Below are 22,540 nucleotides of genomic sequence, written 5' to 3' on the forward strand. Positions count from 1 at the left end.
AGCTATCCCTCTCCTCGGACTATACCCAAAGGACTTAAAACAGCATATTATAGGGACACAGCCACATCAATGTTTATAGCAGCACAATTTACAATAACTAAACTGTGGAGCCAACCCAGAAGCCCTTCAGTGGATGAATAGATAAAAAAATGTAGCATATATACACAATGGAATATTACTCAGCAATAAAAGAGAATAAAATCATGACATTTGCAGGTAAAAGGATGGAGTTGGAGAAGATAATGCTAAGTGAAGTTAGCCAATCCCCCAAAAAACAAATGCTGAATGTTTTCTCTGATATAAAGAGGCTGATTCATAGTGGGGTAGGGAGGGGGAGCATGGAGGAATAGATGAACTCTAGATAGGGCAGAGGGGTGGGAGGGGAAGAGAGGGGGTAGGGGGTGAGCAATGATGTTGGAATGTGATGGACAACATCATTATCCAAAGTACAAGTATGAAGACATGAATTGGTGTGAATATACTTTATACACAGAGATATGAAAATTTGTGTTCTATATGTATAATAAGAATTGTAATGCATTCCATTGTCATGTATTTAAAAAGTAAAATCAATTTAAAAAAAGACACCAACCAGACTGCCAGCTTTAAGCCCTAACTCTGTCCTTACCAACTATGTGCTTTGATTTCTTTATCTGTCAAATGGGGATAATAATAATATCCACCTCTTACAGTGGCAGTGGTTATGATGATAAATGGGTTAATATATGTAAAACCCTTAAATTACTGTGTGGAACATTGTACGTTTCAGTTAAGATTAAGCTATTACTATTACAGTTTCAAGGTAAAAGGTGACCTTATCAAGTAATTTTGAACCGAGCTGGTAACTCCTTTTTTTTTTTTTTTTTTTGTATTGCTTTGTTTTGTTTTTGTCTATACCAGTTCTTGGCACTGTCCCAATTCTGCATTCATACAGCAGTACTTAGTCACTGTAACCCTGTGGCACCAAACAGCCCTGTGGAAAACCCCGTCTGTGGATTTGTCCATTTTCTCACTAGTGATTCCTAAACTTGGCCTGGGTGACTGTGCTCTTCAGCAGTTCTGCTTGTCCCCAGCTCCCTTCTCCTGTCCAAGATTAGCCCTTTCACCTGTCTTTGCATTGTACCCCAGTGTCACTCCTTCACAAACCTTGAGCTATCAGTTATCTTACTCCTGTATCTTTATCTGAATCTTCTGTGCTTGATTTTTCTTCCCACTGCAGATTGATAAGGTCAAGCCTTCTCTGTCCTAAAAACAACAAAGAAAAAGTTTCTTTTTCCTATATGTCTCCCTAGCCTGTGGCATTATTTCTTTTCTTTCCTTCATAGCCAAGCTTCTTATAAACTTACCTATACTCACGGTTAGCCTCCTTATTTTTTTTCCAGATTCCTTTGCAAGTGTCCCTTTATGTTTTGGAGTTGCTCCTGAACTTGGTCCCTTATTTCTTTCCTGACTTCTTGTGATTTCAGCAAACATCTATCTCTAGGCTGGACCTCTCCATTCATACACTATTTTTTCTTTTTGGTGGTCCAGGGGATTGAACCCAGAGGCACTCTACCACTGAGCTACATCTCCAGCTTCTCTTTCCTTCCTTCCTTTTTCTTTCTTTCGTTTGAGACAGAGTTTTGCTAAATTGCCTAGGCTGGTCTCAAATTGGAGATCTTCCTGCCTTAGCCTCCCGAGTTACTGGGATTATAGGCATTCACCTTAGCACCTAGCTCATATGCTGTCTTAGTGGATGCACTGCATGTATTCTTTCAGTTATCACTATTTCAGAGGCTGAAAGAGCCAAGGTCAAGGTGCTGCCAATTCTCACTGTGTCCTCACTAATCCCTTTATATGGGCTCTACACTCATTACCTTCTAAAGATCTCTTCTTCAAATACTACATTGGACTTTAATTCGTAAATTTGGTGGGGAGAAGAAGAGGATACAAATATGTGGCCCATAACATGTACATGAGAGCCTGATGGAATCTCCGTCCAGCTCTTATACACACTCTTACCATTTCAACACATGTAAACTTGAACTCCCCCTTACCCACAATCCAGTTCCTCCCAAAATCTCCTTATAGGTGCCAGATTCCACCCAGGCACCTAAATCGGATGTTTAAAAACTCATCCTATACATTTCCCTGCCACTGCATATCATGGACAAGTGTCCAGCTAAGCCTTGTGATTTCCACCCCTAGAAGACCTTGCAGATAGACTCCACTTCTCTGTTTCATTGTCACCCCTACAGCTTAAGCCCTCATGTTTCTCACCTTAAAGTATTGGTTTTTCTTGTTCCTTTTGCATCTATCCTCCCCTTTCACTCTATCTTTCACCCTATCTCTAGGGTGAAATTTTAAAGAATGAATGGTATTACTCATTTTTAATGCTTCAAAATAAGATTCTGACTCTTCTTGGTCAGGTTCCTCCAGGCAGAACCATTTGTGGTGCCCGACCTGCTGTGGATTTCTGTGCCTCTTTGTCTTTGCATCTGCCTTGCCCTCTGTCTAGAATGTCACCCACAGCCCTCCCTCCCCTGTGCCTTCACTGGTATCTTCCTGCAGGAGTTGCTTTCTTCCCTGCACAGGCTCTAAACTCCACCTGTTAGGTCCTCCTTTCTGTTGTCCTGCACCTTGGATAGCTCTCCCATAGGCAACATAGCCTCAGTCTACAGCGATGGTTTCTGTATTTTTCCTCCATCAAACTGGAGAAGCATTAAAAACAGATTTGTCTTACTCATCTTTAGGCACCATGTGCAGTAGATATCTATCATATACAAGGTACTTAATAAATGCTTATTAAATAAATGAATGAAATAAGCATGTCTAATGCCCTCTAGTTCCTGTTTAGTGTATCAAGCTGAGATAGTTTAAACAGTTCAAAACATCCCTGTGCCCACCCCCAATCTTGGTACTACTTCCTTATGTTACATTTAAGAACCCGTAGTGCCCCCATTCCATTAGTTTTCTGGATTTTCCAGAAAGGTTTTTATGCCTTTTCTTTTGCCTATGTTTCTCTATGCTGGACAATTGGAGATACCATATTTCCTCTTTTATTTACTAGGATCTAAAGATGGTCAAGAGCTAATGACTCTTAGCTCTTCTACATCTCCTCTTATCTAGTATGCTAATAGGCACCCATAATATTTATAGCTGTTCCCAGTTCTAACAGATCTATTATTGTCCTATTTCATTAAGCCAACAAGACTGTAAGTGTGATCATCGAAGCCCCTGCTGGGCAGCAGGAAGTCTTTCAGAAAGCAGTCCCCTGGTTTTTCTTTAGTTTGGGAATTGATTAGCACAGACAGAATGGCTGAGCAGTTTGGTTTCTTAGGATCTACTCAGATCATAGGAGATTTTGTGATCCCAGGCAAAGTCATCTCTAAACCTTCTGTGTCTGGAGCTTCTCAGTCCTCGTTGTAAGGATCTCTAAGGATAGAGAGAGGAGAGGGAGCCTCCTCCTGTAGTTTGCTCTATTGTTTTGCTACTCTGTCACAATACTATGTCTTTTGTTGGTATTTATGAGACTCCTTCTCTGTGTCAGATCCTTAGGCAGATGAATGGGACACAGCCCTGGTCTTGAGTCTAGAAGGGAAAAGTGGGTATGTTCAATGCTGTGTGCTCAGTGCCCTGAAACACAGGTGCACGGAGTGCTCCTGGAGCCTAACTCTTCCTGACAGATGATGGCAATTTCCCCTGCTCAGACCAATGCCCATTTCACCCTGATTATTCCTAGACAAGTGTGGAGAAAAAAATGCTTAGTATCCAGCAGCAGCCACCGCCTAAACAACAGCTACGAGTTACCATAAGCCCAGTCTCTTGCTAACCCCTAAATGTCAAGGTCACTTCTGGGTGGTGGTATGGTAGAAAACAGGTGGCTTCTATGCTTCCTGCCTGCTGGCTCATGAAAGAGTAAAAGAGTTGCTCCAGCAGGCCATGGTCAGGGCCATCCTTTCTGCTAAATACCTTTGCAACCCCTCAACAGGGCCACCTTCCCAGCTCCTGTAGCAGCCTGGAGGAAAAACAAGTACACTGTTGACTTTTGAAACACCATGCTTATTTTCCCATATGACTGGTTGGGTTGGCATAGAAGAATTCCTAGAACTATTTGTTCTTTAAGACAGCCACTCAAATGACTGAGGCCTGGTGTTCTGCACCAGCACCAGCTTTAGGGTAGTGTCAACCTATTCCCTTTTTCCAATTAGTGCTTGGTCTCTGAAAATTTCCAAGAAATTGCATTTGGGATGAACCTAATCCCAAATACAGAGCAAGAAAATAGTTCCTGTGAAATGCCAAGAAATTATTTGGTGTTTTTAGAGAGTCCAAGAAATAGAAAGGAACAAGAGATGAAGAAAAATAAGAAATAGTGGACTTTGATACATTGATATTAAGCAGTACGCTGTGTGTATGTGTCTGGTGTGTGTGTGTGTGTGTGTGTGTGTGTGTGTGTGTGTGTGTGAGATTAAAGACCTGGTGTCTGTCATCAGGGGAAGGTAAAAAAAGTGGTAAGTGGAAAAATTAACTCAAAAAGCTGCCATCTCTATCTTCTAATTCCACTGCTTCCTGGAGGCCACCTACTCTGCATTTGCTCCTAGAGAGAGAATTAGAGTCCGTCCTGGAGTTTGATACTCTGCTAGGAGAGAGCTTAGATCTCCCTGCCCATACTCCTCAGTTAGGAACCCTACCTATCCCATTTGACTGGGCCTCTCTTACCACTGAAAAAGTTGGGCCCAAGGAGTAAGGTGATTTGTTCTTATCCATCAGCTCATGAAGACCTGACTAGGCAGATTGACAGTCTCTGGACTCCCCTGCAGGGTACTTTCCTTCAGCCTGATTTCATTCCTGCTCTGGGATGTAGAGGACATGACTGTACTGCCTTTTTCCAGAGTTCCCACACCCAGTCTACACAAACATAAAAACCTGGCAAAGCTGTCATATCCAGGCTTAAGAAATGTCCCCTTCATTTTTGTTTGTTTGTTTGTTTGGGGGGATGCTGGAGATTGAACCTAGTGGTATTTTACCACTGAGCCACATCCCAGCCCTTTTTATTTGTTTGTTTGTTTGTTTTTTGAGATAGGGTCTACCTAAGTTGCTGAGGCTGGCCTCCTGCCTCAGACTCCCAAGCAGCTGGGATTATGCCTGGTTTCCCTTTGTTTCTGAACTTTGAAAAGCTATTAAAATGGAAGCATCTTATTGGGTTGGAAAGTTACTTAATGTACTTGAGTGGAAAGATGAGTGAAAATGTAATAAAGCCCATGGTATCCCTTGGTTTGGCATAACTGAAAGCTGAAGTATTAGGTAAACAGGACATTGTTTTTTTTTTCAATTTTATAAGAAACGATACATTTTATTTTTCTGACACCACAGCTCTGGCAAGTGGTTTCGTACCAAATTTAATGGAGGTCACACAGAACGTTTTAAACATGGGAAAGGAAGGAGAGGAAAGAACCACAAAATTTAAAACAAAAACAAAATCCTAGATAGCTTTTAGCATCTGTTCTACTCCCACATTAATAAAATTCACTTTTAATTTTTATTAGAAATTCCTAGTAAGAAGAGAACAGAAAACAACATGGGCAGGGGAGAGTGTGGTAGGGGAGAGAAAGGCTAAGGGAAAAGAGGCCAGAGGGCACTCCTAGGACAGAGCTCTCCCTGCTGGGGCCAGGAGGACACTCGGCTTTGTTAGAGTTATTTCTCCCAGTAGAGCACTAGATATTACAGCTGCCAAAGAGAAGAGGAGGGGAGGGAAGCAGAGGGTCACCAGTGGGGGAATGAGGGAAGAGAACACCCTTAACTATGACGGGAAGGGTGGGGAGAAAACTAGAGAAGATGAGATGGAGGGTTTGTATGTCAGCAAAGCAGTGCTGAAGAGCACTTGAGCTGAAGCAAGTGAGAGGACATTGCTCTCGATGTCACCATTCCCTTCCCTATTGTTTCTGCAGGCCGCCAGCTCACGGGAGCTGAAAGAGTCTCCACTGTCACCGCAGAGGAGACTGACATCGACGCAGTAGAGGTCCCACTCCCAGGGAATGATGTCCTGGAATTCAGCCGAGGTGTGACCGACCTGGATGCTGTAGGAAAGGAAGGAGGCTCCCACATGGACTCCAAGGTAGGCAGGAGATGGCCCCTCCAGGATGACCTGTGTCACTGCTTAGCCTCAAGTCATTGCTGCCTCCTTGCTCCACAGCATGGTGGCAGTGATGGAGCGTCTCCTGGCTTTCAGAGGGGCCACACTTTTGTAGAGTCAGCCCATTGTGCCAACGTAACACTGCTGTGTGTCAGAATGCCGCTGTGGAGCTCCTCCTTTTTTTCTTTTTGTTCCAGGGATTGAAACCAGGGGCACTGTACCACTGAGTCACATTCCTAGTTCTTTTTAAAATTTTTAAAGAAAGGATCTTGCTAAGTTGCCTAGGGTCTCAATGAATTGCTGGCCTGGTCTTGAACTTGTGATCCTCTTGCCTCAGCCTCTGGAACCACAGGGATTACAGGCATATACCACCATGTCCGGCTTGTGGAACTCCTTTCTTTCTGATGTGTGTTGTCCTTACAGGATCCTGTTGGTTTGTTTGTTTGTTCATTTTTTATTTTGAAACAGCCTCTTGCTGAATTGCCCGGGTTGACCTTGAACTTCTGATGCTCCTGCCTCAGCCTCCTGAGTCCCTGGGATTGCAAATGTGTACCACCGAAGCTGGCCCCACTGATTTTTGATTTCCTCCTTTTCCCTGCACAATCATTTCTGCATAATATTCATGCAAGGCTCATCCTGGACTACCCATATAATACACATAATTCCATTGGCTCAGCCAATGAAACCAAGTACACTTGGACCCCCTCTTCCTGCTTCAGTAATTATGTGTCTTTAATACTACTCTCAGGTAGTAGACATCATTACCTACTCTAACATCCTGCAGATGAGATGACTGAGGCCTTAAGGAGCAACTAATATGATCCAGTTTAAAAAACTAAGAATGTGAGATTAAATTTAAAATTGAATACAACTAAAGTAAAAACGAAAAAAATAATCCACAAACAAAACCCAGAAGGAAAATTATTTTTTTCCACATATGTACACATCAAGGTGTTTTTTATAATTATATAATGTATAAACTATACAGTTTCATTTAGGATAATAACCTCTATTAAGAAAAGATAGAAGCAATCAAAAATATTCTTTATTGATTTCAACTTTTAATTTTAACTTTCTATGATATATTTCACAATGTTAAATACCGTCAAGAGAAAAAGTAAATAGACAATGCAGAAGTTCAGCAGTATTGCTCTTCTACTTACCATTTATTTGCCGCAGTCTGGCTGGGCACAAATCACAACTCACTGAAGCAGGAACAAACTTTATTTCTGAACTCCACTAGCACGCTCCTGAACACCACGTGGCTCGTCCAGCAACCAGCAGCCAGAAATATCCTCTGGAAAACCCTCCTCCTTACATACAAGAGGAAGTGAGGGGAAAGGAGGGAAAATATAAGGGGGAGAAATGAATTACAGTAGAGGGGGTAGAGAGAGAAGAGGGGAGGGGAGGGGGGAGGGGGGATAGTAGAGGATAGGAAAGGCAGCAGAATACAACAGACACCAGAATGGCAATATGTAAATCAATGGTTGTGCAACTGATGTGATTCTGCAATCTGTATATGGGGTAAAAATGGGAGCTCATATCCCATTTGAATCAAAGTGTGAAATATGATATATCAAGAACTATGTAATGTTTTGAACAACCTACAATAAAAATTAATTTAAAAAAAAAAAAACCCTCCTCCTGCACCTCCCCAACCAATGGGAACTCTCCGGGAAACCCCGGCAATCCCCACGAGAACTCCAAAGTAGCGTGAGAACTGTAAAGTAGCGCCTGAGGCGGATAGTAATGCCTCGCCTGTCAGTCAATACTATTGGCAAAATGCCAGGGGCCATTCCGACTCAGCTGTGGCTCTCAGCATTTGTTATTAAATATGTAATATTTTCCAAAGATATTACCCTTAGAAGGAAACCCACAGTTATTATCAGCAGCCTATAAGTAGTCAATATTTTTCAGGGCCAGGATTGTGGCTCAGTGGCAGAGCTGTTGCATGAGGCACTGGATTTAATTCACAGCACCACATAAAAAAATAAACATAAAATAAAAGTATTGTATCTATCTACAACTAAAAAAATATTTTTCAGTCTACATATAGATTCTACTTGTTTATGTTGAAATCATAGAGGAAACCCATCCTTCCAAAAACTATTCTCTGTATTTCTTTTTCTTTTTTCTTTCTTTTTTTAAAATTTTTTACTTGTAGTTGGACACAATATATTTACTTACTTATTTTTATGTGGTACTGAGGTTTGAACCCAGGGCCTCACACGTGCTAGGCGAGCATTCTACCGCTGAGCCACAAACCCAGCCCCTGTATTTCTTTTATTACTACACTTTTACATCTCTGATTGGAAGCTCAATTCTTGTCATATATCAGTTAGGCAACTTAGACCATTCGGAAGTAAAGTAATGGTCTATGTCCAAAAAAAAAAAAAAAAAAAAAAATTCTAGGATTTGTTGACCATAAATACAAGATCACACAAAAAGTAAATTTAAAGTCCCAGACCTCCTTCCCTACTCTTTGATGCCTATTCCAGGGATGGCAAGATGGTAATTTTATAGTCTAGATTAGACTATATCTTCAGAAGGAAAATTATTGACCAATAGCCCCTTAGATTTCTGGCCAGCTTACTGAATCATGGATACCTCTTTCCCTATCCTTCATCTACCTTATCTCAAGTCAAGATTTTTAGGCCAATTCATTAAAAAGAGAATCCCTATAGTGTGGAAGGCAGTACCTGATGATCTCTTTGGTGTCCGTTTAGTCCTCTAAAAGGGGCAATAGCCCTCTGTCCCTGGGTGCCTTCCTCTTTCATGTCTGAAGAGGGACCAGCTTCAGGATGGCCAGAAACAAAATGTGTCTTCCTGTCGTTGAACTCTTGAGTCATAGGAAGGAGTCCAACAGGAGGAGGAGCCAGAAACTAGTGTAATCTGACAGAGGATCTTTCCAGATCATTTGTTTTCAAGTCCAGACTTTCTTCCCTGGTGTTCTCCCTGTGAGAGGAGGCCGTGGAGGACTGAAAGCAGCTGCCCCTCACTTGGCTTCTTTCTCCAGTTTCTAACTCATGAGAAACATCTCGGACCCCAGAGGAAGGAAAGAATAGAAGCTTCCTTCTTCCTAGTCTTATGGTAATGTGGTAGGTAGCTATGTTTTATAGAAATAAATTCTCCTAAGTCTGGAATTTCTAGTAACTCAACAACAGGGTATAATTTGAAGTAGCAGATTAAAGATGGGACTTTATCACCTGCCTGTCTCCCATCTTGTGGGATCAGTTATTGAGATGTCCAGATACAATTCTGGGTGGTCTACCCTCAGGCAGTGACGCCATTTCTTCCCTAGAGCCCCATTTACATTCCATTCAATACACAGCATCTCCAGCTCATGGATTGTAAATTAGCTATCTCACCCTGCCTGTGTACATGTCATCAATATTATAGGGAAGTGAGGCCCTTGATTGTGGCTCCTGTCCATGTGTCATGTCTTCTTTTCAGGTCTCACCCCATCCTCAGGAGCCCACACTGACAGCTTCGCCCCGCATGCTGCTTCCTTCTTCTTCCTCGAAGCCACCAGGCTTGGGCACAGGGACGCCGCTGTCCACCCACCACCAGATGCAGCTCCTCCAGCAGCTCCTCCAGCAACAGCAGCAGCAGACGCAAGTGGCTGTGGCCCAGGTTCTCCTCAGCCTCCTCCCTACTTCACAGGCTCCACTCTCATGGGCTTGATGCGCCTTCCCTAGCAAGGGGCTCAGGGCAGGTTTAAAACCTAGGGAGCCATAAAGAATCGCTCATGCTATTGGATCATTGCTTGTTAGGGAGTCAGGGAGGTGGAGGAGAAAAGGGGAGAGACGGGGGTGCTGTTGAAATGGAAGGGCATATTCTGATTTCCCATGTATCCCCCGCTCTGAGTTGGGCTTGGCTGGCTTGGCTGAATGTTGTTGAATAATGACTTCAACTTATGAGGGAAAAGATGTGCACAATTCCACCCTTCCTTTCCTACCTTGTTTTCCTGATATTTAGGTTAGGAAGGGATACCTCTGAAGTCAAGACAGGTATGACTCTGTGATATCACTCTTAAAACAGCTTCAAGTATAAATCTGTGCCAAACATTCTTCCAAAGAGTACTGTTATGGCATCCCAATCTACTTGTTTATAGCAGATTTCCAAGCCTCCATTAGTGATCTGCTTACTCAAAGCAGTATTTGATACAGAGTTGACCTTGGAATTCATCATATGGGATTGAATTTACAGGAATTTAGGTAGATTATTTTAGCCTTAATAAGAAGAACTATCTTACCCCTTAGGATTGAGATAGTGTTTATGCACTGAAAGGCTTGTTGGGCTACTGCTACTTGGTAGGAGAAACTAGAGCTAATTTCTCTTGCTGCTTTTAAGAGGGATTCCTCCTGTTTGCTTTCCATGAAAGGCACATTCTCTTAGGAACCTATGAGTCTAAGCCTTATCTCTACCATGGGTAATTAGGAACTGGTGAAGATGCATCTGTTTATTCCATTTAAAGGCTAAATCCTGAGATCAGTTTCAGACAGGGTCAGGACAAGGATGAGTGGCTAAAGATAGGTGGAGGATGTGGCGGTCAGGGTTTGGCAGAGATGGTGAGAGATCTGGAAAGGCAGAGATATGCATCAGCATTCTAAATCAGCTTGGGCAAACTTATTGCTCAGGTTTTCTGCAGTCTAAAATGAAGGGAACAGGCTACTTCTGGGAATACTTATTGATCCTCATTGTATCTTCTACTTATTCTTCTCCTGAATTCTGGGTGGAGCAAGTTCTCCAAGCAGAGCTGTCCTTTCCAATGGTAAACTTTGAGGGAGCATTGGAAGTCTAGCCATATTGGATTTGCTGTGACTTGGTCTTGAAAAGAACTTGTAACAGTCTCCACTGACCTGAGCCTGTAGCACCAGTCTCATTGGTGATTTTGCAGTAGGTTTCAGAAGAGTAGGCCCACTGCCAATGTACTAAATTCTCCTTAAAAATATTTACCATGAAAAATTCTGATCAAAGGATGTGTGGTGATTGTAGGAAGATTTACAGGTGTTTCCAAAACAGTGGCAGAGAGGAGGGAAATGTCATCTGTGGCTTCTTATGTTTGGGGGGGGAAAAATCATTCCTCTTTGTCAGCTAAAATAATTTATCTCCTATGGTAAATGATGGTGTGGCATTCTGAGGATCCCCTCCTCCTTAGCATGGGGGATGACAGGAGCACAAAGCCTGAGTGCTCCAGCACTGGGTCCATTCCAAGACACATCATTTCCAAAAGTTTCCCATTGAATATAAATTCATTCTCCAACCATAATTCTTTTCTCTTTCAGCATATCAATTGCCAAGTAATTATTATTTATCTAAGGGTAGGCTTGATGCATATTCATGTTATTATTAGAAAGGCATTTGAATATGAAGTCACTGCTATGTACTAAAGACAAATTATTTGCAAATGCATAATCTACGCACAGTAAGAGTGTTGTGGGGGTAAAAGGAAGCACTCATCTGCAAAGCAATAAGACCTATAACTTATCATAGGTCTATCTCAGTCAGGATGAAATCAGAAGAGTGGTTTTCTGGTATAAAATCAAGCATCTGTCTCAGTGGGACATCCCTGCCCTGCCCTGTTCTAATTGCCTCTCTTCTGAGAAGACAGTGAATCTGGAGGAAGAGAATAGTGTGGTGTTTGGGATTCATTTCATTAGCCTCTCTCAGTTCCAGCCACTTCTGCAGGCTGGGCAGCCTTAGCTTCTCATTCATTTGGAATCTGTCGGACATAGCTGGCAGTGCCCTGCTTTTACTCTCAGCTCAAGCAGTGACATGATGAAAAGCCTCAAAGCATCCACATCTCATATTGGTACAGTGACTTTGGGTACAGTGATAGACTTCCAAAGACTTCAAATGAGACAGGACTTTGAGATCATATGCTAGCTGCTTGAGTATTTCTTCTACCCCTCTCTGCCATCCCCATCAGTCAGTCTCTGACCACCTTCCTTCTGTCTGCATCTTGCTTTTCCTGCCTAGGAACGTAGCAAGGATATTGTTCTATCACTCAAAAGCTGGCTTTCCACTCCTGGTCCTGTGACAGATTCAGTTCTAAACTGGCATTCAGGCTTCTGAATTCCAGGCTTCTCTGCACTCTTTCTTCATCTCACTTTGTAGGATTTGGTCTAAGCACTTTTTGTTAATATCCAAATCCTTGGATAAAAACAATTATGTCAGATACGTAGGTGAGTTACTAGGTAGGTCATCTTAGTGTCTTTAACACTATGAAATAAACCAACTGCCGTGTGCTTGGTTTCTCCACATAAGTAGGAGTGATTTTCATTTCTAGCATGAGGTCGGTTTTACTCATTCTGCCAGACTCTATTGCCAGCAAACTGTGAGGTTTCTATCTTTCATCATTAAAATACCAGCAGTACCCAGAATTTCAATGATCAAAACTGTGACCTCAGAATTTCAGGTGGGAATATATGTTCCTTTTCTCTGTGAGCATCTGAGCTCTCCTATGTTGATCCTGAATAAAAACTTAAGGATCAGGCTCCAGTTTCTTACAGACAGGTATACTCTTGTGGTCACTTGTTACGTTATTTATGTTCCCTGCCCCATTGTTCCCAGCCAATGTGGTTCTGCTCTTATCATTGGGACCAGGCTCAGGTCTCTTTTGTGGTGTTTTGATTTGGTGTAAGACCTCAACCTCTCCTGGTTTTATCCTAAATTCATTCAGCGCTAGTCTTAAGGGGCCTGCCCTAGCCTTAGAGGTACAGGGGTAAAGGGTAGTGTTCAGTCAGCTCTTAAGTACTTCTAAGTCAGTCATCAGTGTGTAAATAGTGAATTACCCAAGTCCCTCTGACCACTCTCCCCAATCCAGCATGAGCCTTGCCTGGCTGCACTGGCTCCCTGCTTTTAGATGGACCCGAAGCTCAAGAGTGTGAATATGATTATAATCACACCTTAGATCAAATTTGGAATGTAACTAGTACCTGCATGGCTGTGGACTGGGCCTACATGGCTCCAAAATTGATCTGGGCATCGTGGCTAACTGTTAACAGCTAAGTAGGCCAGATCTGTTCACAGTTTGCCAATTCCTGGCCCAGCTCATGGGAGAATGTTAGTGCAGCTTAGTATTGTTATTTAAAGATTTCTCCTCTACCTGCTGCCAGTTCTGCTTGTTTAGGAATCAAGTAATTAATTATTTATGCTTTGCAATCGTGTGTGCTGTAGTTAGACAAATAGTGCTAAGAATGCTCCGCATCCCCACCCCAGGCCCTAGATTTAGCATCTGTCCTGTGGCCTCTCCCAGTCCCCAGCACCCTGGTATGTATTGTCCAAGTTCCTGCCTCATGCATGCTGAGACAGCGCTGCCTGCCTCTGCTTGTGTGTGTAGTGTGTGTGAGGGCAAATTGCTCTGGTTCTTTCCACTGCCATTTCCATGTGCCTACTGCTCCCTAACTTCAGCCTGGCCCTGCCCCCACTTCTGATGGAGGAGCTGGAGTCCAGGCAAGTAGGCTAGAAAGTGAGTGGGGCAATGGTCTGATGTGGCTGGGTGGGTTGAGGGTGGGTGTCAGAGTTTGGGGAAGCAGCACGGAGCTGGAGAGTGAAAGGTTGAATTTACACATGTTATTGCTGTGGCTAGGATGCAGACCTGGACACCAGCATGAGTGTGGCCTTGGTGCCACATCACCATGTTGCCTTTGTCACTGACTTAGTCTATGAGTGAATAATCATTGCCAAAGATGACACAGCTCTGGAAAGAATACACTAACATATTCCTTTTCAGAAATTGATACAGTCTACCTTTCTGAAAGGCATTTAATTCTTTGCAAGGAAAGTGTGCTAAATACAAATAAACGTTCCATTTGGGAAGGAGGGGTGATGCTTTCTGCTCCTGTCCTATGAATAGGGAAGTAAAGCACAGTGAGCCATAGCACACTGTCCAGTCCAAGGCCGGAAGTAATGCTGCTTATTTCAGCATTTCCAGGTCAAGTCCGTATATACTTTGCCTCAAAGTTAAAAGAAGTCCCGGCCATTTTGTCCCCACTTGACCTGATTTGGGTTCTCCTGCAGCACAGACTGCCACAGCTGAGGTTTGAGCCTCATGCTTTTTGTCACTTGTGATGGCTGTAGGAGGAGAAGGGCTCATTAGTGCTAGTTTGGGGCAGTGACAGCAGCATTTACTTTTCACATTCTCAAGGTTTAAAACACCTGAAATGGTTTGCACATGTAAAATTCTTATTTAGTCTAGGACAAGGCGCACTCAAGTTCAGGAGTGTGGTCTCATGGCACTTAGTGCCAGTGGATTTGCGATGGCAGCATTTGTTTCCAGGGTCTTCTTTCGAAAGAGTGTTGGTGGCACTTCACCATTGGAACTTGGATACCTGCAAAGGAAGATTCCCACTTCTTTCCCCCTGTCTTCTGCAAGAAGAAACCACTCTTTTGTCCTGAATCCTAATTCTCAGAAGTCACAGTGGGTAACTGGGGACTCTTTTTCTGTGAACCTAAAGTGGCCCCTAGTACCGGCCACTGTGTCTCCCTGGATGTGGAATCAACTGTACAAGCCCACAGCTAGTCCTCTCAGTTAACAGATGGAGAAGCTGAAGTTCAGAGAGAAGCGAGTTACCTGTAGTTGGCCAGGAAGTAACCGGCAGACTCCAGCATCCTAGCTCCTGGCCCAGCACTTTTAAATGGCCTGTTCTGTTGGGGTGTTCAGATTGGGATGCAAAGACCTGAGCCTAGTAGATGTATGCAAGGAGCCCTAAGAGATACCAGTTAGTGGGATATGGGATTCTCTGCTTTCTCATTTATATCCACCGAAAAATTTGTTCCATATTTCTGCCTGACATTTCCATTTGGTTCTAAAGAAAGTAGAAAATGAATAATGAACAATCCTATTTGTTCGGTAGATTCCTTTCAATTATACTCTTAGTTTAAATAAGTAACAGAACTCACAGGTGGAAGGTTGAGCTGGACTTTCCTCCAGGGGCATGTTTGAGGGCTTCTCACAGCAATTGCCCTCTTCCTTATAACCAGTAGGATTTGGGGGACTCCCAGGAGACAATTTTCCATGCCTCATTTACCTAGGAACATAAAGGTTTAATAACCTCCTACCATTTGGTATCTAGATAAAATGTTATTGACACTTCTTTTCCTATTCAGACCTTCCCTCAGTTTATATGAAATAGCAAATAAAGCTGACATCTTGATCAAAATATCAGTTCTGTCCTTAGCAATTCCTTATGAAGGACAGATTTACTTTAGATTCCTTAGCCACTATCTTCCTTGGGGAAGGATGGGCCCAACAAATGAAAAGTGGCAGCTAATCTCCTTAGGGACTCAACTTGGCTAGAAGCAGAGCCCACTACAAGGTCAAGTCCTCAGATCTTGGCAAAGAGAGAGGCAGCCACTATACCAAACAGTGTAATTTTCTTGGTATTGGCTCTTGGAAGGGACAGATACTGGGGGCTGGTCTCTTAGTTGCAGTGTGAGATAACGATGGTCTTTTACTCCCTGACAAAATGTGAGTCTCTGGAGCAGGTTGCTTTTCAGAAATCTAGAATCTTTGTTATCTGAACAAGAAATCAGCTGCCTCCCTTCCATCTTTGTCCCCACTCCACACCCCACCTACCCTGACTCTGTTTGTTTACACTATGTTTTGGTCCAAGAAAACCTTCTTCACCATAGCTGCCTTGGTCCAGGTCGCCAAACTCACTAGTTTCCTTTCCTCGGAGGCCTTCTGAAACCCTCTCAGAGACTCCCAATCCACCTTTTAGCACAAGATTGTGGACATTTTATTGGCCTTGTGACTCAGTTTCTTCAAGCCAGAAGCCTGATATAATTGCCCCATATCCTCCCACTGAGTTTTATCTCCACTTGGGGATTACACACTAAGAACAGGCAGTAGGTAACACTGCCCACTGAGGGTGCATTTGCTGGCTGCTCTATCATAGAATGTTGTGAATTGTTAGAGCTTCCCATAAACATCCATTCCAGCCTTTCAAGGGTTGTCAAAAGAGGCCTTGTTATCAGTCACTCAGGAAACATTTGACTCCTTCCAGGAAGAAATAACTATCCCAGGTGTCAATATGGGAAGTAACAAGGAAACAAATAATTGGGCAGAGAAGTTGGCATCCACAGACATGAGAAGGAAGGCTTTATTACAACCAGCTCACTAATTTAGTGCTTCCTAGCTCTTGTTATTTTTGTGCATAAGGAGGGGAAAGGAAAAGATTATATGGGGGTTGTTGTGCCACTGTTTCTTAGTGAGCAGGTTAATGTATGAGTTTTTGTTTTTTAAAAAGATGAGAAAAGGGTACCTCCCTCAACATGGCAGTGCTGTGTTGAGTGCAGGAGGAGTTTTCACAGCAGGGCTGGATGGAGGGCAGTGTTTGTGGTGGGGTGTGGCCCTTTCCTGCCTCTTGTCCTTGTTGTGGGGCTCACAGTAGTACCTGAGTGATGCATTATGGCCCTCCCTCCAGAGAGATCCACAGGGGCCATGACCAAGCTGCTTTTGGCTCCTCCTCCTAAATTACAAGCTGAGGTGCCTACTTCATTGAGAAGGGCTTTGTCTTGAGTTGAATGTAGAGGGCATCTCTGGTCCTAGCCACCCACTGGCAACTCTCATTTGCATTCATGTCCCTCTCTTCTCTTTGTCCTATCTTCTCTCTGCCTTCCCTTCCTCCTCCTTTCTGCAGGTTCACTTGCTGAAGGATCAGTTGGCTGCCGAGGCTGCAGCTCGGCTGGAGGCCCAGGCCCGCGTGCACCAGCTTCTGCTGCAGAACAAGGACATGCTCCAGCACATCTCGCTGCTGGTCAAGCAGGTGCAGGAGCTGGAGCTGAAGCTGTCAGGACAGAATGCCAGTAAGCCAGAGCCCTGCCCAGCCACACCTCCTTGTATGCAAGCTCTGGAAAACACATGCTATTTTCCTAAAGCTTTGGGGGATGCTTTATTAGACCTCTGTCTTTGCCTTTGTATTCCAGCAGAAAACAGGCAGCTTTGTTTATTTTGTCTGTATATTCATGAATTACAAAATTGAAGGGCCAGAGTAAACTTTGGGTGCCTTCAAACCCAGCAGCCTGACTTGGCCTTGACTAGGAGTCACTGCCACCTGCTCTCTATTTGATGGGGGCTTAGGCATCCTAAGGCATCCCATTTCTTTCTGAGAGGCCTTTTCAATCAAAATATATTGAGCACCTAATAGGTGTCATGTTCTCTGTGAATTCTGTGAGTCCTCAAACTGTCTAGTAGTTGACTCTCTCTGTATGAGTTATATATTTCACAACTCTCCTGCATAGAAAAATCTAACAGTATATCCACTTAATAGATAAGGAAGCAGAGTAAATAGAGAGACAGCTTTGCTGCTCAGTGGTGGAAGTTGCCCAGCACCTAGCCTGAAGTGCTACCCCCACCCAGGCACCTCCAATCTGGGCTGGGAAGCAGTGAAGGTGGCGCATCACTGTGTCTTCACCTTGGTTGTACTCATGGGTTATATGCATTCTCAGAGTCCATGTTGGCTGCAGAAATATCGACTGATCACCTCTTGTGCCATAAACTGTGATAGCATGTTTTATGTGAGCTCATTTAATCCCTGTGTGGTAGATGTTATTATACTCAAGTTACAGGACTAGCAAGGGGTGGAGCCCAGATTCATTCCCAGGTCTAATTACAAAATTAATGTTTTTCAAACTATATCAGTAATTCCCCCAAACTATCCTATGAGCTTTTTTAAAAATGCATATTATAGGATCCCCATCAGTAGGTCTAGGGCAGGGCTACAAGTCTGTATTTATTCATTTTTGTGAAGCTAGGGATTATACCCAGAACCTTATAAATAGTGGGTAAGTACTGTGCCACAGACTTACATCCTCAACGCTTGAGTCTATTTTTAAAGGGGCCCAAAGGTATGAGCTATGAGCCCCTGTGCTTCAATATTGTGTAAGCCTCTCTAGATGGTTCAGGTTTTTGTTTGTTGAGACCCTGCTCTGTCCTAACTAATGCTGATTTACAAGGTTATACTAAAAAAAGTCACTGCATGCTTTTAGTATGGTTCTCTGAACCGGTACTTTTTTCCTTTCCATAAACACTATTCAAGGCACTCAGTAGCCTTCCCCAAATCCTCACATGGTTCTCATTGCTCTGCGTTTACTGCTCTCAGGAAGCCCCTGCAGCCAAAGGTCTGGTGCTTTGAGGGTGGGAAGAAGAGGTTCCAAATGCTTAGCCCCGCCAGGTGCTGCGTTGTTGGTCAGGGAAGGACCCATGCAAGGGCTCGGACTGTAGGGAAGGACAGCTTCCCAACCAGAACCTCGCCTGACGTTGCATCCCTCTCCTCTTGTTTCACTACAGTGGGCTCCCAGGACAGCTTGCTGGAGATCACCTTCCGCTCCGGAGCCCTGCCTGTGCTCTGTGATCCCATGACCCCCAAGCCAGAGGACCTGCATTCTCCGCCATTGGGCGCAGGCTTGGCTGACTTTGCCCACCCCGCGGGCAGCCCCTTAGGTAGGCGCGACTGCTTGGTGAAGCTGGAGTGCTTCCGCTTTCTCCCGCCCGAGGACACCCCACACCCTGCGCAGGGCGAGCCGCTCCTGGGTGGCCTGGAGCTCATCAAGTTCCGAGAGTCCGGCATCGCCTCTGAGTATGAGTCCAACACGGACGAGAGCGAGGAACGGGATTCGTGGTCCCAGGAAGAGCTGCCGCGCCTGATGAATGTCCTGCAGAGGCAGGAGCTGGGCGACAGCCTGGATGATGAGATAGCCGTGTAGATGCGGGCGAGGAGACTGCCAAGGTGGCAGCTGTGGTGTGTGGTCGGGCCATGTCTGTCTGCTGCTGGTAGGGAGATGCCCTGTGAAGGCACACTGCTGTGGATGACACCCAGGGGCCCGGAGAGTGTAAGGCTTCAGAGGAGGATTAGGATTTCACTTTGGAAGGTAATTGGGGGAAGAAATTGGATTCCCAGAGGCAGATCAGCTTGTGTCTTTACCTGTGACTAAAGGGTGGTGGGAACAGGGCTTTCCAGAGCCCATAGTTTGGGGAAAGGGTCCCTCTTCAGGACCACCTGGCTGCTGGAAGACCCCCACCCCTACCCATTGCACTATCAGGCTCCTCTGCTTCCTTGTGTGATGCCCCAGTGGCCCTTTCATTCTCCCCACCTCCTTGAACCTGACCATAAAGGGAAGCCACTGGTACCTTCTCAGGTACTTTGGATATCAGGATGCTAAGAGTTGCCTAACCCTTCCCTGACCTTAATGGGAGAGTTCCTTCTCCAAGCCCTTGCTGACATTACAGAGGTTGAATGCTCTGAGCTGCAAGTCAGACTGTTCCTTTCAGTGTGAGCATGGAATTTGGATGTGTCATAAGTCACAGTGAATCAGCTATTAGAGAAAATTGAATTCAAACATTTTCTCTAGCTGAATGTTAGATGTTGCTTCAGAGGGAGCCTGGGACCATTAATATCATTCAGACCCTTGATATGAGAGAGCCCAGGGGGAGGACAGCCTGCTTGCTACCACAGATCCCTTAGGTCGTACTCTTCAGTTTGGAAGCCCTGCCCTGCCTGCCTCCTGCCTGCAGCCCAGCTTGTACAAACAGACAATTGGAAGTGCCCAGTGTTCTGCCTCAGGCTGTGCCAGACAAAGCTTTTGCAGCCACTTTGCCTCTGTGGAAGTCTCAGAGATCCAGAGCCCCTGCCTTACCTCTCACCTCTTCCCTCCACTGGGCAATAGTGGTCAGTTTTTACTGTAAACAAACAAAATGGATGTAAACTGATAGCTGAGAATCACTGCCACTTGGATCAGGGACCATAGCCATGACACCCTGGCCCATCTATCTGTGGGTGCGTGCCTTGAGCACACTTATAAAAAGTGCCATGTGCAACACTTATCTTTTACCATCTAGGCCTTGCCTAGGGATCTCCACTTGTAACAGACTGACTAGGCATGCAAGGAAAAGCTCCTTTTGCTCCTGTAAGGCCTTAAGTGGTTGTTAACAGATATTCAGATGCCAGAAAATAGGGCTCAGATATGCTTGAGTGATAATTTGGGGGGAAGAAGTCTTCATCCTGGGCCACAAACTACAGATCAAACTGAAGTATTGTTATGGGGCCAATTGATAAGGATATAATTGCCCCAAATGGAGTTCTTCAACCCCAGCTTTACTTCAGAATTTATATAAATGCAAACTCAGCCCTTCCGTAAAAGCCGCTGTTGGATTTCTTCTAGATTGGAAAATCCAAATTAAAGGAAATAAACACAGCTTTAAATAGCCCTCCGTGGTGCATGAGGGTGTCAGTGAAAGTAGGATGGGATGCTCTGTGTGTGTGTGTGTGTGTGTGTGTGTGTGTGTGTGTGTACTGACTGCAGCCTTGTAAGACGTAATGGGAGAAAAGCGAAAAGAGATCTCCAGGGATCAACAATAGATTTTTTTTTTCATTTTCCTAACATGCATCTAGTTGGAGAGTCTTGGTTTTATATGTTATATTCTCTAATTAACCATCGAAAGTAGGTCCAGTTGTACAGGGAAGGAAGAACCAGGAACATGAGATTTATAAAACTAAAGGAGCAACTGTCAGGAATCCAGTTTGGTTCAGCCTAGCTGGTTTATGAAATCCTAACCCAGGATTCCTTGAGTCTTGGAACTTTGATACCATCAGGATTTTGACCATAAGAGTAGTAGAAGGTCTTTTTCTCAAGGCCCATTGCCAGTAACAGGAGCTAAGGATAAAGCCAGAAGCCAATGGAATAGGTGTGTGGACTGTGGATGGAGAATACTTATATAGAATGAGGTGGGGAAGAAAGTGTCTATCAAACCATCTCAAAAATCTTATGAAGGGAAGGGAGAAATGGAGATGAGATTAAATAATTAGAGTAAGTTATCTGTGATGCTTAGGACCCATTCAAGACTTTTACCCTTGTTTTTTTGTTTTGTTTTGTTTTTGTTTTTGTTGGGTTTTTGCCTCTATCTCTCCCTATCCCTGCTTCAGGCCCTTCCTGGGGCATTCATTCATTTGTTGGCACCTTCCCTAGTGTGACTTAAATCTGTGCACACTTGGTTTCTGGAGCTGGAGATGAAGGACAGATCTAGAAGCCTTGAAGTGTCACCACCCACCCACCTTCCCTGGGGCCAACTGGGCAGGAAAGGAAATGTTGCAGACCTGATCGCCCAGCAAAGTCTCTCTGTCCTCCTCCCTCCTTGCTTCTTGCTTTGCTAACTCAACTCGGCCTTCCTCTTTTTCATCTCTGCCCTATATGGAGGACATGTGGACACCAGGGTTCTCTACCTTACTGGTGCCCAGCCCACCCCGGGTGCCAGCAGACTCTTGGGCACACAAGGCTCTCCGAGCTGCAGAGCTAGAAAAGAATTTCTCTGCACAGGATGGACTGTATATGGGGACTAAAAATTATATTCCTTATATTCCTGCTTATATGCTATCTGTAAAACCTCTTTCTAGTCTCACTCCTCTCAACTGATCTTGTTTAGGAGTTGTATGCCTTTATTTACTCTTTGCTTGACTGCTTCCTCCTACTTACCTATCCTGCCTCCCTCAGCCCTCTATTTCCCAAAACTGTTGTCATTAACTCTGTTGGATCAACTCTCTGGGAAAAGATTCTGTTAATGTAAGTGCACTTACTCCCTGGATGTTGTCACTAGTCTAGTGGCTTTTGCTAAATAAACCTTTCATATTTCTAAAAACTTGTCTTTTCTTACTGCTTCTATTTCACTTGCTCCTTCTGTCCCTTTCTCCACCACACAGTTTCCAAGCCAGGCGGCATCAGCTCTGTGACATGGTTCCCAAAGGTATGGGGTTTAGGAAAAATTCAGGCTCCTGAAGGAGTGGGGCGCGGTGGTGTCCTCTGTTGCAGTTTATATAGAACACCACTAGTCTTAACTGGGAATAATTTGCTCACCAGGGCACATTTGACAAATGTCTGGAAACATTTTTGTTAGCCACAGCTAGGGGAAGGATGTTCCCGGCATGTAGTGGGTGGAAATCGAGGGTACTGCTGAATATCCTGTGGTACATAGGAGAGCCCCCTGCTATGAAGAGTTATACTGTGTGGGTGGAAGTGGAGTTGAGTCTCATTTTTGCAGTTCTAGGGGTTAAGCCCAGGCCTCATGTGTGCTAGGCAAGTGCTATACCACTTATCCTCAGCCCTTTTTAAATTTTGAGACAGGGTGTCTCTTAAGTTGCCCAGGCTGACCTTGAACTTGTGATCCTCCTGCCACAGCCTCCCCAGTAGCTGGGGTTACAAATGTGTGCCACCATGTCTGGCAAAAGCAGAGCTTTGAATGCATGAAGAATTACTATATAAGATAGTTCCCAATAAAGCTGAGATCAAGATTATACAATTTCACTGACCCGCTCACTAAATGTCTGAGGTAAGTAGTTGGTAGGAGTCTGAATGGGCCCATACAAGGAGGAAAACAGGTTCCTCTCCATACCTACTTGGAAGTATTATGGCTTCACTGCCACACAGTTC

At 44.2% G+C, this 22,540-nt stretch overlaps 1 protein-coding gene across 2 annotated transcripts in view; it reads left to right on the plus strand.

Annotated features, from left to right (window-relative positions):
• The window catches only part of Nos1ap (nitric oxide synthase 1 adaptor protein), a 294,816-nt gene extending 275,950 nt beyond the window's left edge, over window positions 1–18,866 (plus strand). For both annotated transcript variants that reach the window (XM_076861497.1, XM_076861498.1), the window contains exons 7-10: window positions 5,928–6,094; window positions 9,566–9,745; window positions 16,762–16,927; window positions 18,411–18,866. In XM_076861497.1, coding sequence (XP_076717612.1) covers window positions 5,928–6,094; window positions 9,566–9,745; window positions 16,762–16,927; window positions 18,411–18,826 — 929 coding nt within the window. In that variant the 3' untranslated portion in view covers window positions 18,827–18,866. The remainder of the gene's footprint in view (window positions 1–5,927; window positions 6,095–9,565; window positions 9,746–16,761; window positions 16,928–18,410) is intronic.
• The last annotated feature ends 3,674 nt before the right edge of the window (window positions 18,867–22,540 follow it).

The sequence above is a fragment of the Callospermophilus lateralis genome, chromosome 7, assembly GCF_048772815.1.
Source record: "Callospermophilus lateralis isolate mCalLat2 chromosome 7, mCalLat2.hap1, whole genome shotgun sequence".
Lineage (NCBI taxonomy): Eukaryota > Metazoa > Chordata > Mammalia > Rodentia > Sciuridae > Callospermophilus > Callospermophilus lateralis.